The sequence below is a fragment of the Urocitellus parryii genome, chromosome 10, assembly GCF_045843805.1.
Source record: "Urocitellus parryii isolate mUroPar1 chromosome 10, mUroPar1.hap1, whole genome shotgun sequence".
In the NCBI taxonomy this organism is placed as follows: Eukaryota; Metazoa; Chordata; class Mammalia; order Rodentia; family Sciuridae; genus Urocitellus; species Urocitellus parryii.
Genome location: NC_135540.1, coordinates 107,971,452 through 107,990,315, shown reverse-complemented (window position 1 = coordinate 107,990,315; position 18,864 = coordinate 107,971,452). Strand labels below are relative to the sequence as shown.

General features: G+C 36.7%; 1 protein-coding gene across 1 annotated transcript in view; it reads right to left on the bottom strand.

The window, feature by feature from the left end:
- Corin (corin, serine peptidase) overlaps positions 1-16,881 on the bottom strand; it is a 126,813-nt gene extending 109,932 nt beyond the window's left edge. The window contains 2 exon segments of the mRNA XM_077803427.1: positions 168-349; positions 16,674-16,881. Of these exon segments, the coding sequence (XP_077659553.1) occupies positions 168-349; positions 16,674-16,873 (382 nt within the window). The 5' untranslated portion in view covers positions 16,874-16,881.
- Positions 16,882-18,864: the final 1,983 nt, after the last annotated feature.

Below are 18,864 nucleotides of genomic sequence, written 5' to 3'. Positions count from 1 at the left end.
GGGGTGGGCCTGAAGGAGTTTCTTGGGTGCTACTAAGAACCTGCTTCTTGATCTGGGATCTGGTCACTATGTTAAAATGATTGGCCTACAAAGTTATTTGCATACATCCTGTATGAATGGTATACCCAAATTAAAATGTAAAAATGAAATGAAACACAGACACCTACATTGCTTTCCATTCTCTTGCTGTGGGGAGAAGCAAATCCGGCTGATGTTGCTGCTTTCAGTTTGGTTTTTAAACTGGGAGCATTTGAGAAAATTGGGCCAGGAGGAGTTCACCATCCCCAGGACAGACTCACAGCCTTCCTTTGCAGCCTCACAGAAAGATCTACAGGGCAGGAGGCCACGCCTAGAAGAAAAGAAAATGGTGAAAATGAATATTTTACTAAAATACTCCTCAAAAAATATCAATGTTAGCAACTTGTGCTGTAATGTTATTTGAACTTATATTTCCTACAGTCAACAACTTAAATTTCTGCATCCATACCTATGACAATGGTTTCAGTTATCATATTATCTGGATTCTAGAAAAATAATGTATTCCCTAACACATCATCTACCTACTTCTTGTGGTAGTAGGTAGTAGTAGGTAATCATTTATCTCAAATGATTATTTTTAAATTTTCTCTGCTAAAATTCACTGGCCAGTCCAAAAAAAAAAAAAAAAAGATTTCTACTTGATATCAAAAGGAAAAATTTAACAGGGGAATGAAGGCCTCGAAATTGCAAAAGCAGAAGTAGGTCACAAAATAGGGTTACTCTTGTTTCTTTTACTTCCCTTTGAGAAATTCAAAATATCACTAAGAGATACACAAAGAAAAGTTGTTCTTAACTTCCCCCAGCCTCCCTAGAAAAGAAACATTACACAAAGTGGCAACTCAGGAGACCTTGCACAGTTATTCATTTATCTTTTCAGATTTTTATTTTGTCTTCTGCAGATAGAAAAGTACAAACAATTATCTATTAATGGTAAGAATAATGATGTCCCTGGAGCTTGTCTTTATTCACCTGAGATGCAATCAAACCACCCAGATCCACAGCTCTGTGGATAGAAAGTTGGATGCTAACAAGGCCAAGCCATGAAGTGTTTCCTTTCAGATACAGGTGGATTGCTCTGCCTTACAGTTGGAGGGTGCATCTTTTTGTCCTTGCTGGTCATCAGCCAAGGTCATTTCAATGGATTTTAAAGAAACTGGGGGGGGGGGACATAAATGTCAGTCAAATCAAAGCACACACTTCACAAATGTGGACATGATATCACAGCATCATACAATATTAAATGTGTAGGAAACCTTAAACAACACCTCATTCAATTCCTCCATTTTATAAGCACAGGCACTGTAGAATTTGGGATGTACTCAAGGTCACACAGCTCCTAACAGCAGCTTCCTAAGCAGAAGTAGGAAAGATCCCAGGTGTTTGAACATTCAGGCCATGCTCTACCTACTCTCCCATATCATTTGTTCTCAAATAAAGGCCTAATAATTGGATTTCAAAAAACTCCTTGATCAAACAAGCTCATATATAACACACCATTCTTACTTCTATAGATTACAGTAACACAATGGGTATGCCAGCCATTGAGATAAAATGGAACAGAGAAGTCAAAGAATCTTGAGGGAGGGAAAGACCTTGTTAAATATAAAAATGTAGAAAATGAATTATCAACAATTACATTCTAATAAAAAAAGTTTTTGAATTTCAGAACATCATGTTAGAAATTGAGCATATTTTAGAATCCTGACACAAAATTACCTATATACCTTACTTAATATGTAGCCAAATTTGATAGTGAAGGTTGGGAGAAGAAGTTTTACACCAGAAAGAATTACTTTTAGTAAATGAAATATGAATTGTTCCAGGCCAGTATCGTGGTATAAAAAGACACATGATTGCTGTTCAGAAAATATATTAGATACTTACAGAAATAAGAAAGTATCATTTAAATAACACTGCTTTAAAATATCTCCTTCGCTACATTTTATTCCAGAGAAGTTAGACTATATTTTGAAAAACAAAACTGGGGCACATAGTTAAGGAATGTGGAGAACATAGATCATTAGGCATTTGCTTACACTTTTAGGCACCTTTCTCAGGGTTTCACAAGCATTAATTTGTGCATTTCTCACAACAGCCTTATATGAGAGGTGTTATTACTATTATTTCTAATATACAGATAAGGAAACAAGCATAGGAGAAATAAGAAACTTGTCCTACTGAGTAATGAATGGCAAATCCAAGATTAGAACCCAGGCAGATTGACCCAAGGACCCATTCAATTAACTTACTACAGGCACGTTCTTCATGAATAGATGTTTCAATAGTACTACTCAAGGTTAATTTGCAACTTGATATGTATTTTCCCATTGCACAGCTACATTCAGGGTGGATGGGACCTCAATTCATTTGACAAAAGCATAGTACACCTGCAGTGAAATGTTGTATTTTTAAAGCGGCCAAGGAAGACAAAGAGAGGTTTCCACTTTCTTATCTAGGTATGAGACAGCCCACAGATGACTTGTCTTTGGTAAGCCCCTTTTGTCTTCTCATCCTAGCCAGGGTCCTAGTGTCCTGATGCCATCCCGACCACCCTGACTCCAGCACCCCACCCAGAAAACCACATCCACCAGAGGACTTAGAACATATTCTTCCCTTCCTGCAATCAAAACTGCATTCCCCACTGAAGCAGATCTTAAGTAGGCTTTCAAATAAGAGATGGGGGAAAAAACAGTATTACACAAAAATAGATGGACACTTACTTTTCTGGTAATTTTTGCATCTTTAAAGGAAGACTGCTTGCTAGCACAAAGCAGTCTTTGATGAAATTTCAGGCACCATTGGAAATTGAATAAAAATATTATCTAACATTTTTTGAAGGTGTGGAAGATTACTACAAATGACCTCTCCCAAGCAGTTCCCAGGCCTTTTCTCACTTCTGAAGCCGCTGTTTTTTGTTTCTTTAAATCATTCCACATCTTTTTTTCAGAATCTTTCCAGGGCAACACCAATGAAGTTTGATACAGGGGCCTAGCAGAACTGTTTCCATTTTCTAAAGTTAGGTTTTTTAATTCAGCAACTAACACGTTCTCATTGTTACCATGGTCATTTTTTTCTAAGTCTACCACCTATAACCTTCACATGGCCACCTCTCCACTGTCTGATCTTGGGCCAACAGTTCAGTCCTGCCAAGACTCAGCTTCTTCTTTTGAAAAGTGAGGGTTCTAGAAAATCTGAAGTTTGTACCATTTTTCATAATCCTTTTGCCACAGACATTCTGTAAATCAAGATTCACTCTTTAATGCAATACTTCTCAGAGGAGCACTGATAATCCCACCAGCCTTGCTAAATTTCAAAAGTAATAAGCGTTTTTCTCAGGATTTGTTATGGGAATATATAGAGACATTAAAATACCATTAGACCCTTCAATCTAAAAATAGAACCTAAGAAAAATGTCTAGAGTGTTTCAAAATAGCTCTCTAAAGAGTTATAACCATCCAAGAGCCATAATCTTTAAATTGCTGGACCAGGACGTGTGACATAGTGATATAATATTAATAACTAGCTGCCCTTTTAAACAGTAAGCAAAACGAGGAGCCATTTGTTCTTGCTTTGCATCAAATTCCACTGCCTATGAAGGGTTGAAGAATTTTGCTTTTCATCACATGGAACAGTGTGGTGAGACAGGCCACACTATTTTGGAATATAAGTATCTATATCCAAGCAACAAGTAGACTGACAAATGAAAAACAGTGCTCATCACAAGGGAGGATCCACTTTGGCTATCAGAATTACTATTTTAGAAATGGTGATTATTTTAAATTGATGTGTGAAGTATATCTGGTATTGTGCAAAAGTCCTTGACACATTTCAAATAAAATTAAAGAGGAAAGCTCTTATACTACTTCTATAATTATTTGTTGAAACATTCAATAAACAAATAAATAATGCTATTATATGGTGATAGTGAGATTTTTATGGTGTTTTCACTAGAAACGATATTCTAAAGTGATTCCTACCAAAAATTTATCCATTTTACCTCCAAAACTTTTAGAGAATTTATTTAAATTTTCTTAAAAAAATTAACAAAATTTTTACAAATTTTGTTATAGTGTATATCCATAATGGGTTTTTATCTACAAAAAAGTTCTGATAAGGACATAAACTTAAAATTACTGAATAAGGTACAGCCACAGAATTAAGTTTATATGGTTAACAGATTATTAAATTTTATAGATCACATCTTTTATAACTGTTAATTTGAATGACTTTTATACTTAGAAGTTACGAAAATGGTACATAAATTTTCCATATATCCTTCATCCTGGTTTCCATAATTTACTTATCTTACAAAGCTACAATATTATTAGAACCAGGAAATTAATATTGCTAATAATACCTTTAACTAAACTAAAGGCCCTATTCAAATACCACCAAGAAAGATCCCACATTGCATTTAGTTGTCAATTTTTACTTTTGTTTAACTAGCCTTTAAATATATTAGGAGAGCTCAGGATTTAAATACATTAGGAGAGCTCTTCATCCATAGGGTAGGAGGAGACAGAACTTTGCAGCAGGCACATTCTGAGATGGTTACCAATCATCTCTGCCTCCTGGCATTCTTGCCCCGTGTCAGTCTCTCCTCTTAAATGTGCGAGCCTGGTCATTTGCTTCCACCATGGAAGGTAATGGGATATCAATTCCATTATTAGGCCACCTAAGACTGTGACTTCCATCTTGCTAGCTAGCAGACCCTCTTCCATACTAGTTTTGATGAAACAAGTTACCATATTAGGGAGGCCCATATGGCAAGGATCGGAGGGTGAACTCAGTCCAACTGCCAGCTAGCCACTAAGGCCCTCAGTCCAACAGTCCTTGAAAAACTGAACACACTCCAACACTCCCATGATCTTGGAAGTGGATACTTCCCCAGTCAAGCCTTCAGATAAGACCTTAATTGCACCCTTGTGACTGACTCTAAAGGAGAGAATTCAGCTAAGCCACTCTCAACTTCCTGATTCACAGAAACGGTGAGGTAAAGATGAGTGTTGTTCTAAGCTGCTAAGAGTGTGATAATGTATTCCCCAGAAATGGGTAACGATACACTTCAACACATCACTTTGTCAGAGGCAAGCTACTGAGTTGGCTGTGCTATTCATCGATGAGACTCATGCCATCATTTTTTGAAAATACATTCCTAAATTTGTCTTTGCTAGGCTGAGCTGTTCCGTGAACAATGTTCACAAAGTCAGAAGTCACAGGCAGCTCCCAGAGCTGGGGCCCTTACTTAGCCATAAAGAGAACGTTAATGCTGGAAGAGTCTTGCAAGATCATCTGCTCCCATTTCCCCCATTTACACTGTGAATGAAGAAGCTGAAACCTAAGAAGGAGATCTCACAGCCAAACACTAGGATACTAGTCCAGTACTCCAAAATATCTTGCCTAGTTGGCCTCCTCACACAAGAACCACAGAATACACAGGGACATCAATCCATCCACAGTGAGCCTGAATTCATCACCATTGCTAGAAAAGACACACACACACACACACACACACACACACACACACACAGGGCTTTACCTCCCTATTATGGTCCAAGAGCATCAGGTTCTATGTCAGCACATTCTGGTGATTGAAAGAGACCTTGTAAGATGTTAGACTTAGGATTCAAGAAATCAGGGTATTTATCGATCACATTGGTCAGAAACTCCAACAACCAGGACTGTACCCTTGTGAACTACTCTAAAGCAGAGGATTCAGCTAAGTTCTATCTTTTGTTCATTTTCCCAACTTGTTGAAGACACTGATATCATCCAGGCATGGTGGTACATGACAGTAATCCCAGCGACTCAGGAGACTAAGGCAGGAAGATTGCAAATTTGATGCTAGCCTGGGGAACTTATTGAGACCCTGTGTCAAAATAAGAATAAAGTGTGCTGGGAATGCTCAGTGGTAGAGCACGCCTGGGTTCAATCCTTAGTACCACAAAGAGAAAGAGAGAAAAAACAAGAAAGAGCAAAGAAGGAAGAAGGAGGAGGAGGAAGAGATAATGGAGAGAAGAAAAGGAGGGAGAGAGAGAATAAAAGAGAAGAAGGAAGGGGAAGGAAAAAAAGGGGGAAAAAACGATGTCAAAAGCTGAAAGAGGACACTCCCAAGCTCTACATGTTGTTGGCAAGACCTTATCTCCCACCAATATAAGCTCCATGAGGCCAAAGATTCTTGTCTATTTTGCTTCAAACTGTATCCCTAGACTGCAGAGTCGGCACTCCATAAACACTTATATAGAAATAAATGAGCAACCTATAGAGGTTTACTTGGTTCCCTGCTTGGGATAAAGCTTTCAATAGCAAAGTTGGGAGGAGAACCATCACCATGTAGGTCCCAATCTTGTGGGTTGTACCAGAGCTTACACTGCCCCTGCCCAGGGACCCCATCTCCTTCAGGTCAGCAAACTTTACCTGTACTTATTCAATCTTTAAATCATTTCCACATGAGAAGAAAATGTCAGTAAAACTGTTATGGATGAGGGCTGGGGTTGTGGCTCAGTGGTAGAGCACTTGCCTCACATGTGTGAGACACTGGGTTCGATTCTCAGCACCACATATAAATAAATGAATAAAATAAAGGTCCATCAACAACTAAAAAAATTTTTTTTAATTGCTATGGATGAAAACCCTACAGATTAATTATCTTGTTTATATGCCAATTGTAGGATGTCCCACTTAAAATAGAGAAATTCTAGAAACTACCAACAGAGAAACACAGATTGAATTAGGGCAGACGTGAATAACATTAAGCCACACAACCCCGAAAGGGTATATAAAGTTGCATACCCTCTAACCAGCATAATGCTGATTCTCATTAGTATTTGGCATACTCACCAGGGCCCATGGGATAGGGAATTAACAAATCACAAAGGAAACTTGAAATTGTTATTTTTTGCAGCTGTTTTGATTTTTGCCCATCATCAAAGGATGCCATAAATATGGATCTCCGAATGAATTGAATCACAAGTATTATTTCTAAAATCTAGTCACATCCATATAACACCAATGAATTATTGAGTAGAAATATAAACAAACCACTCCACTGAACTTGACAAAATATATGTGCTTGAGACACTGTCAGAACACATGACAAGGCATTTTCAGCAAGATTCGATCTGTCCTGGACTGATTCTCTAGCTTTGCATATTTGTGAAATAAAAGCAATCTGAATTGTCTATATTACCTATAGGTTCATAAAAGGAAACCTCATCTATCATTGGATGTTCCATGTTCCAAGCAGATTAGCTTGCCTGTGTTGCTGCAGGTACTGGCACTGATAGGACTAAGAGGCTCTGCTGCCTCCAAATTAGTAGAGGCATTCAGAGAAGTAACCAGGAAATGACTTTCACGATATTGTTGGTAACAGCAATACAGTTCAATTTTTTTCCTTTACTTCTGACCTATACATTTTTAAATTATGATTATTAAAAAATCACTCTATAATGTTTCCATTTATCCCCAAATATAACACAATAAAGTTTTTGAGAAATAGTTAAATCCTTAGTAAAATATATTATCAGTGTATAATTATTATCTATTTAGAAAAAGATAAAAATAAGTTTATACTGACTTTATATAACTAATAAATTCTCAAAAAATTTGTTTTCAAATTCAATTTTCCAATTGGTCTTTAAGATGATTTCAGGGTTGCGATTTATATAGTAGATTGTCACCGGCGGTGTTATGAACTAATTAAGGACACAGTAAGTCTTCCAAAATTACCTGAAAAACAAATGTGTGTATGTGTGTTTTTTTTTACTATAACATTATTAAGAAAGTTCCACTCAAAATGATGTGGCAATATAACATGTGAAGTAGTAGAAATCTGATGATAAGAAAGAGGCTTTATAGTGTTCAGATAACAAATAGTTATTTTTTAGACATAATCCCAATAACAACTTTGGTGCCCATCTTGACCATTCGCCTGGAGGTCATCTCAGTCTAGCTTCCTAAAATAATGAGGCCAAAACAGGGAAACACTATTATGATGCATTTGAAATGACAGGAAAAAAATTTCAAACCACTTAATTATAATATGATTGACATATAAAAAGCTGTGTATATTCAATGTATGCAACTCAACAAATTATTGGTATACCCCTGTGAAACCATCACCACCATCAAAGCCATAAACACATCTCAAAGTTTCCTCTTGCCTCCTTTACCAGAATTAGCATGTGTGTCTTTATGTGTACATGCATGTGTTAAGAACTCTTAATATAGAAAAATGTCATTGCAACTTCAACTAATGGGACCAAGATTTGTTCTGACCAGGGAAACCTGTTATTTTTGTAAAGAAGTCTAGGGTGATTATAAGAAATGAACCTTCCCCAAATGAAATTTTAAATATCTCTTATTTCTTTTAACATTGTTTTTCTTTCTCTACTGGTGGCTGAAACAAAATATGTCTTTAGCTTTTATTTACCTACTTAAAACTTTAAAAGAAAATACTTAAAAGATGAACATAGGGTAAATAGAAGAAATCAACACAGAAGAATGCCAATCTTGACCTTTATCCAGGTTTTAGAAACAAAATTCACAGAATTAATTGTGAGAAGCAGGATGACACGGGGCAGAATTTAATACGTGGAGTTAACAGTTCTACTATAAATTGTTTAACTTGGAGCAAGGGTCAAACCACCCAAGACACATTCCATGCAAGTAGATAATTTAGCACCTTCCTGAGGTAATATACTTTAAATATCCGTTTAACATTTATTAAGGTAAGAATCTGAAATTACTATCCAGAGAAATAGGGCTATGGGTAGCAGAGTTCCAATTTGCCACTTCCCACTTAGGAAAGCTGACGTCCTATAGTTAAGTCAGCCCATCTTTTCTGAGGACAATTAGGTGACCACATGTTGTTACTGGATACTGTGACGTGATTCCTCATAAAAAATCCAAGTGGATTCTCTCGTAATTAAGCAAACATAAAAATGTCCCTGAAAAAAGTTATGAATAATTTAATTTCATTCACCTTGTTTCATAAATTTTTAGATCCCCTTCTTTGTTAGTGCCAGTATGAATGGCCTTAAGTCAATGGGAAAAATCTATCACAGGATGCTGGATTCCTTACCTGCCCAGTCTCTCCAGTAAGTTCTCATCGGTGATTTTAAATTGCTCCAGTGATAGCAAACACACCATTTCCTGAGACTGTTATTATATTTTATATTTATATAACTTTACTATTCTTAAAATTCTTCCTTTGGCTAAGTTGGAATATACTGCTCAATGACTTTCAAATAGTGATTCTATCTTTGCCCTGTGGTAGAATAGAGAAACTGGGGTTCCTCTTCCATGCCATGGCTCAGGAATATTTGAAGATGGCCATGGTGCACCCTCCGAGGTTCACTCTCACTTCCCTCAACTATTATTCTGCACATGAACAGATTCTCAATCACTACCCTGGTCATTGTCTTCTAGCTCTTCTGTCACATTCTGTTTGGCTCTTTATGTCACTTGAAGATTTTCAACTGAAGTTGACCCAGAGTCTTTTTAACTAAGTGCATGTGGGACAACATTAAAATGAAAGCTCAAAACCACCAAGCCAATCCTCCAGCATCACCTAAATGTATCCTCGGGCTGGAGATGTGGCTCAAGCGGTGGCGCGCTCGCCTGGCATGCGTGCGGCCCGGGTTCGATCCTCAGCACCACATACAAAAAACAAAAGATGTTGTGACCGCCGATGACTAAAAAATAAATAAATAAATAAATGTATCCTCAACTTTTAGGTCCTGGATTTCAACAGTGATGGAGATGTGCAAGTTAATTTTAGCTCTTTGTTCTGTCAAATGAAGCTTATTCAGAAGGAAGCTAAGTCATCTCTGGAAATAACTCTCAAGTCACTGTGAAATTTCAATTCTGTTAATACACATATAAAGTTTGATTTATGTTCACATTTTCAGGAACGTACTGATTATACAAAAATATGTACAATTGTAGTCAGCTTATTGTGAACTCCCATTAACCTAGACATTGAGGAGGACTCCCTCATCCAAGCATACATTTACTTATCCCTTGCATTCCAAATATGTATTCAGCATGTACTATATGTTGGGCACTGTTCTGAGCACTTACAACAATGTGCTAAAAAACGGTGGAGTTTTAAAGTAGGATAGACCGTACATAGACAGGCAAAAAGGGATATCCCCATGCTGCCGTGAAAAGATAACAAGAAACTTACTAAGGGTGGTTAGAGAAGGTTTCTCTAGAGTGACTATCTTTAATCCAAGGGCTTAGTGTGAAGGGAAAAGATTTTTCCAGGCAAAGGAAGTTGAAAAGAGGTGAGTAATTTTGAGAAATAGGAAGTGTGGCTGGAGCTGAGTCCCTAACACTAGAGAGACAAGAAGGGCTTCAAACATCATAGCAGGGAGTTTAGCTTGAAGTCTATGTCTGGTAGAAAATCTCTGGAAGGATAGAGGCAATTTGTGTTTTTTAAATGATCACTTTGGCAGCTAAGTAGATCAGGGATTAGAAAGGGGGGAAGAGGAGAGAAAAATGCAAATCTTATATCTCTAAAAGAGATAATAAAGCTTAGACTCTTCCAGAAACACACATACAACCTTGGAGAGCCATTTCAAAATTATGCATGACTACTTATGGAGCATTTGATATGTATGTGCCAGATAGTGTCATCAAGTGTGAGCCCTACAGATGTCATTCCATAGAATACCCACAGAGGAACCTAATGAAGTGTATGTAACCGTTCTCAATTTAGAAACAAGAAACTGAGGATCAGCAAACATCCAGCACCCTGTAACGGGCCATTGGCAGAGCTCTGGTTTGAATCTGGCTTCATCTGCCGCCAAACTATCAATTGCATTCTCTGCACTTGCCAGATTACATTCTTTACTCTCCTATGAACATGTATAATATACAATTTTGGTGAAAACATAGCACTTTTGAGGCTGCTCTTTGAGGAAACTCATTCAATCTTCAATGCAAACCTAGGTATTGAGTGAACCAAGGAAATGATCTTGTAGTTCCTAGGTTTGGGATATAACCTTCAGTCTCTGGCCATCTGGCTAGCTAAAGCATTTTTATTTCACTGTCCTTTGTCTACTGTCTATTGTCCTTAAGAATTCCTCCTAAAGAGCTAGTGGCAATTCAGTACTCCCAAGGGCAAAAGAAAAAAAAAAAATCATAGCCAACATGTCAAGTTCCTAATTTAAAGCCATCATTTCATGATCCTGGAGCTTTTCTCTGTAAAATATGAATGGAGTGATGACAAATCAGCAGGGTTTCCTAAGAGTCCTGGAAACCAAGCCAGGAATGGGCTTTCCAGGCCAAATGAGCACCCTCTCAGCTCTGATAAAATCACAAGCCCAGCATTTAAACAAAATGGGAAAAAGTAATGGGCACACGTCAAAAGCGTGTGACTGCAATACCTGCCTCCTTTTGCAAAGAGAGGCTTTACTTGTACTCTGTGTGTCAAAAAGCCATCTCTATGCTCTGTTGTTATTCTTCAGGCTGAAAAATTGTCAATTTTTTCCTAGGTACTAAATGCTGATTTTTTTGTAATGTTTCATTTATGTATTAATTTATGTATTAATTCTGAAGAAAAAAAACTTGCACACACAGTAAATTAAAATTTTAACTTTTGTAAGAACAATTACTTTCTTATACTAATTTTACTGGATTTTTTCATTTTTTTATTAGTTGCACATGACAATACAATGATCTTGACATGTCATACATTTGAATCCAAATGGGTATAATTTCTCATTTTTCTGAGTGTACAGGTTGCAGAATCACATTGGTTATACAGACATGTATATACATACAGCAATACTAGTGTCTATTTTATTCTGCTGCCCTTCCTATCCCTCCTCCCCCTCCTTATTCCCCCCTACTCTCCCCTCCCATACTTCTCTCTACCCAATCTAATGTGACACATTTCTTTTTTCCCCCTCACATCATCCTACGTGTATTTTGTATAACGATGAGGGTGTCTTTCCATCTTCCGTGCAATTCCCCTTCTCCCTCCCTTTCCCTCCTACCTCTCTTCCTTATCTAGAGGCAATTTTCTTCTCATGCTCTTCCTCCGTACCACATTTTGAGTCACCCCCCTTATATCAAAGAAGACATTCAGCATTTGTTTTTTAGGGATTAGCTAACTTCACTTAGCATAATCTGCTCTAATGCCATCCATTTCCCTGCAAATGCCATGATTTTGTTATTTTTTAGTGCTGAGTAATATTCCATTGTGTATAAATGCCACTTTTTTTTATCCATTCATCTATTGAAGGGCATCTAGGTTGGTTCCACAGTCTAGCTATTGTGAATTGTGCTGCTATGAACATTGATGTAGCTGTGTCCGTGTAGTATGCTCTTTTTAGGTCTTTTGGGTATAGTCCGAGAAGAGGAATAGCTGGGTCAAATGGTGGTTCCATTCCCAGCTTTCCAAGGAATCTCCATACTGATTTCCAAATTGGCTGCACCAATTTGCAGTCCCACCAGCAATGTAAAGTGTACCTTTTTCCCCACATCCTCGCCAGCACTTGTTATTGTTTGACTTCATAATTTCAAAATGAAATTGAATCCCTTTCTCTCACTATGCACAAAAGTTAACTCAAAATGGATCAAGGAGCTAGGAATCAAACCAGAGACTCTATGTCTAATAGAAGAAAAAGTTGGCCCTAATTTCCATCTCATGGGGTCGGGCTCCAAATTCCTTAATAGGACACCTATAGCACAAGAGTTAAAATCAAGAATCAACAAATGGGATGTATTCGAACTAAAAAGTTTTTTTCTCAGTAAGAGAAATAATAAGTGAGGTAAATAGGGAGCCTACAACCTGGGAACAAATTTTTACTCCTCACACTTCAGATAGAGCTCTAATCTCCAGAGTATATAAAGAACTCAAAAAAATTAAATAACAAAAAAACAAGTAACCCAATCAACAAATGGGCCAAGGATCTGAACAGACACTTCTCAGAGGAGGACATACAATCAATCAACAATTACATGAAAAAATGCTCACCATCTCTAGTAGTCAGAGACATGCAAATTAAAACTACTCTAAGATACCATCTCACTCCAGTTAGAATGGCAGCCATTATGAAGTCAAACTTGCTGATATTTTTAAGCTATCCCTCCTAACCCACATATTTTTTATGGCCACCCAAATATTCATCAGTTAAATTTTTATATTTTGGGATAGAATTCATATTATACTCCAATTAGCCTGGGTTATTTATTTATTAAATGTATTTATTAAAAGCAACAACAGTGTAAAGTAAAAACTGTTCAACTTCATTGTTAGAATATATAATATAGCTAATGAGTATCTGAGGTCTCAAAGGATTTGGGCTAAAAACTACACCATTTATACATCCCACTATAGTCCTTTTAAATTAAATTCTAAATGTTATTAAGTAGCTATTTTCTCTAGCATGGAATATAAGCACCCTTCCATTATTTGAACAGTAGAAGAAGCTAATTAGTAAAATATGTAAAATTCAAAATAGTGAAATATAAGAAAAATGTTTTACCTTGTAATTATTTTCAACAATGCCTTTTACTTTTTTGAACTTATTGTGCTTATTAAATTAGGTTGCAGATCCCATGTGTGCAATATATGACAGCAGGAAGGAGTGGTTGAAAGTACAATTATAAAACTAAACATAATAAAAAATGTAATAATAAAAACAGGATAAGTCCCCAAAGGACACTTGAAAACTAACTGTAAATTATTATTCATTGTAACAGAAAATGAAAAACTCTTATATGAACCAGGTCAGGGGAAAAACAAATTTGGGGTACTAAAAGTGCCCTGAAAATTATGAGTAAAATTAAGAGATTGAACTATAATAGAAAGGATGATCAAAATGGATATAGAGACTTCTGAAAGCTGAAAGTACTCTCATCTTGCCTTATTTTTGAGCATACAAATAATTTCACTTAAATCACTCTGAAATTAAGAAGTGAGAAAGTAAGAGAAATTAAGGCAGAGTGATTTAAGTGACATTATTTGAAATTTGGCAGAAATAGAACTAGAATCCAGTTCCATCGGCCTTTGGTATTCTAATTTCTTTTAAACCATATATTCTCCTACATTTTTGTAATCCTTTGATATTTACCATATATTCTGGATACATTTTTATGTTCCCTCATTTCATTAATACTACATGTCCTGTTTAATACATCATCCTATAATTATTGCTGATTTTTTTTTTTTTTTGCAGTCTTGGGGATTGAGCCCAGCACCATTATAACAGCTATGTTCCCCACCCACTTTACTGAGCTCTTATTTTAATCCTCATATTAATTTTGTAAAGTACAACTGTCATTTAATAGACAAGAAAGCTGTGACCATGATTTCATTGGCTTACTTTCTCAATCACTGCAGCATGTTGATTGGTGGCCCTCCAATAGATGCCATGCCCTGACTCCTGGAACCTGTGACTGTGGCCTTATTTGGAAAAGGGTCTTCACCGTTGTAGTTAAAGATCTTGAAACAAGGATGATCTTGGATTTTCCGGGTTGGCCCTAACGTCACTTATAAGGTTCAAAGTCAGAACAGCAGGAGACATAAGCTCAGAGGCTATGTAAAGATGGAGGCAGATACTGAAGTGACATGATCACAAGTCAAAGAATTGAAGCCACCAGAAACTGGTAAAGAATAATTCTCCCCCAGAGCCCTAGGAAAGAGCAGACTTTGGACTCCTAGTCTCCAGAACTGTAAGGGGATAAATTTCTGTTGCTTGAGCTGTGCAGCTTGTAGTAATGTGTTACAGCAGCCCTGAGAAACCAATGCAATTATCTTTTGTATTGCCATTGTCTCAGAACAGAAAGGGCCTCTTTACTGTCTTTCCATTTTGTGTTTTTGTTTATTTTTATTTTTTGTGATGCTGGTGATTGAACCCAGGTACAATACTAAGCAAAGGCTTTACTGCCGAGCCACATCCCTGGGCTGACCACCCCATATTTTAACTTATGAGAAAGACCTAACCACATTTCTCTCTGTGTGTTCCATGAAGGCACCCTCTGCAGCCAGTTCCTTACCATGAAATGTTTCCCTGAATGATGTGTCTAATAATAGTTCTTTTCTTCTACAATTCAGAATCGCGGCTTTTATCCTCTCTCAAAGCAATGGCAACCCATGCTTTTTGCAGTTAAAATAATATATGCCTTTCCCCTATTCCCAGCATATTTTACACACTAATTAAATTAGTACAAATAACATGAAACCTATTTGCACTTGAAAATGCAACTTATTCTTATATTACTACTCTGAAAACTTCCTAACACTTTAATCCAGGAAATAATTGATGTTGTACGTGAACATACATTTAACACATGCTGTGAACATTTTTTTTAAAACTATACTTGGTGTTTCAAATAGTCCATGGCTCCTTTTTATTGATTTATTCTGATTGAAAATTATTTATTATCCTATTTAACATTATGCTGAATTATCTCTTTGTCCCTCCACATCTGTCTACTCTTCATACTCTCTATCCTGCAGAGGGTTCTCATGATGATAAGAATCATCCGGAATTTCACCCATACTTGACTTAGATTATTTAGATGATAAGATTTAGGACTTTGGAGTTTATGATATTTAAATTAGATTTTGGATCTTATCCACGGCACACAGATCAGTTGTGTCCCCTTCTGTCCTCTTGTTGAGCCTGAATTCAGTAGGTTAGAGGCACTGTCAGGAGAGAGAGGTCAGGGTATTTGTTCCTTCTTTTCTCTCCCTGCAGGACTGAAGGGCATTCAATGGCTGTGCTCCTCTGCCCAGGGACATCACCTGGACAGTTGGAGACCCCCAACCCTATGTGTTGACATTGTTTCGAGAGAGGATGCCTTTATGGCACACAGACAGAGAAAACTTGGTTAGGCCTGTCTCATAAGTTAAAATATGGGACAGTCAGCCCAGGGATGTGGCTCTGTGGTAAAGCATTTGCCTAGTGTTGTCCCTGGGTTCAGTCACCAGCATCACAAAAATACAAAGGTGCTGCTAGCCCTTTCTGCTCTTCCAGCCTTGGGTGGTGGAACTGCATCTCCCTATCAACAGAACCTGGTACTTCCTAGCACTGTTTATTCTATTTGTTCTGTCCACGCTGCCACAGTCTTTTCAATAAACTCTTCTAGTGACCCCTTTGGGTGTGTTGTCTGTCTCCTGCCTGACCATCACTGCAACAGCATTTGAGTATCCTCTGACAGCATCAACCTACACACTGAATACATATTTCTCACTGAATAAGATTATTCTGGGTTTACCAAACCCTTACCAACTTCAGAGAATTACGACTGGTTGTGACAATTATGGGTCTTTTTCTCCTCTAAAAGTAACAAAAACAAAAGGCGGTAGCATAGGATAATTTTGTTCCTCTTGGGCACTTTGAAATAGTAGCTTGATAAACAATAGCAATAACAAATTTAATTTTGATTAATAACTGGATTCTTATCACTGAATGATTTTGGTTTCAAAATACCTGTCATCTCCATCAATGATGCAAAAGTAACAAAAAGTAACAAAAACGAAAGGCAGTAACATAGGACAATTTTGTTCCTCTTGGGCACTTTGAAATAGTAGCTTGATAAACAATAGCAATAACAAATTTAATTTTGATTAATAACTGGATTCTTATCACTGAATGATTTTGGTTTCAAAATACCTGTCATCTCCATCAATGATGCATTCAGGGAAGGCGAGGCTACAGCCAAATAACATGATGTGCTGGTAGCAATTGAGACGATGGAGGTACGTGAAGAACTTGATGAACTTCTCCATTTTCATGTTATTGATAACTGAGATGAGAGGTGTCATTGTGTTATGATAAGGCAGCATCTGACATTGGCTGTGGGTGATGTTCATGCAGGCACCTGAGAAGTGGAGATAATTATATTTAGAAGTAGACACATCAGAAATACATGTTTACAAATTGATTTGCTGTGACAGGTTACTGTGCTCAAAAGAAAAAGTATATTCTACAAATAATTATTATAGTAAAAATTGTTATAGATAGAATACCATGTACACATATAAGTATGTGTAGTATATAGATATGATATGGAATCAACCTATTAATATTGATAGAAGTAGAGCAATTATTTCCTGGGCAAATAGCTGTGGGATCACAGCTGGCCAGGACAAAAATCTATCAAACAAATTTTAAACATGCTTATCTGATGACACTACAATATCATTTCTAGAAACTCACCCTAAGTAAATCATCATGTAGATTTATCTGCAGGATCTTCATCTCTGCATAGTTTACTATTTTTAAAGAGAGAAATCTATCTAAATATTCAACAAATGGAATTGGTTTAAAACATTATGGAATGAACAACAATATTTTATGAAATATAAATGCTTTAGAAGAATAACTACACAGTGATGCTCATAATGTCATGAATAAAATCAGCAAGTCACAAAACCATCTGTATACCGTGATCTTGTTTCTGAAAACACACAATTATACAAGGATTTGCAATCCTCCCTATATCACAATTCAGGATCAGCTCAGAGCCTCTGACTTCATTTTCTTACATAGCCAGTTCTTCTGAGCACAATAACAGTCATGGACTTTCCATTTCTTTCATTCCAGAAACTCACCTGGTGGATCCAATATAAACTAAAATGTTGACATGGGTCTCTGGGATGGAATTTTAGGAGCCTTATATTTTTCTTTAATTCTAGAGTCTCTTATTGATTCATATGAAGATGTATTGTTTTTATTTTTTTCCAAATGATATAATCAAAATTAAATTTGTTATTGCTTTTGTTTATCAAGCTACTATTTAAACACAGAATCTTTAGGCTTTAAACATACAGTCAAAGAATTAATCATATTTTGAGGGAGGGAAAAATTAGAAGGGAAAGTTCAATAAGAATGGGAACAACTCTTCTGATTGCTCAGAGAGAACTTGAAGAAAATGTTCTCTCCAAACATAAGGCTAACTCCACTTTAATAAAAACAATATTGAAAATAAGGTGGTATCTTTGATAATATGGCCAAACATGTACATCTGTAAGACAAAATAAATGCTGTCCAAAATAGCAGGATTTCCTTCCCTTTCTGCCTCACTCATTCAAACAGGTCACTTTACAGTCTACTTCTGACCCTTTCCTTATCTACTAGGTCTTCTACTATACAACATTTCCAATCTCACTTTTCTTTCACACTGCTCCAAAAACCTTTAAAGACCTGTAGGAAGTCTTTCCCCTGAATGACCAAATTGTAGCCATCAGATCAAAGAGTCTCATACTTCATGAAAAGATACAATTCCCCATTGTTGGATAATTTTCATTGATCACCCACAAAGTGTTGAGCTCAGTGGGACAAGATCAAAACATGGTTTCCACTTTCAAAGGCAAAACCAACGACATGTGGAATTTTTCTCTGCACCAGATCTTAGACAAGACAAAGCAAAGAACTTAGGGACAAGACCCTTTCTTGTACCTCACCAAATTCAAAATATAAAATGAGACAAAAGAAAATTACAAGGAAATTTTCAAATGAAAATAACACAAATAGAGGTATACATAAATTCAGTTTACCATAAGGGCTGAGGTAGAGTAATCTGGGCAGGTTTCATGAAGATGATGCTCAAATTGTTCAGAAAGGAAAGTTAAGCAGATGTCAGTGTGAAAGAGCATTATGGGCCGAGAAGAGGATACACAGGCAGCAGACTCAAAAATGCCACACTGTGTACACTGTGCTACAAAAACAGAAGTTTGCTTATAAGACACAAAAGTAAGTTTTTCTCTATTAAAAGCATGCACTCATTTTCATAAAATCAGACTTGAAAAGACATTTATTGAAAATCAACCTTGTGCTGGGCACCAAAACAGGCACTCAGATT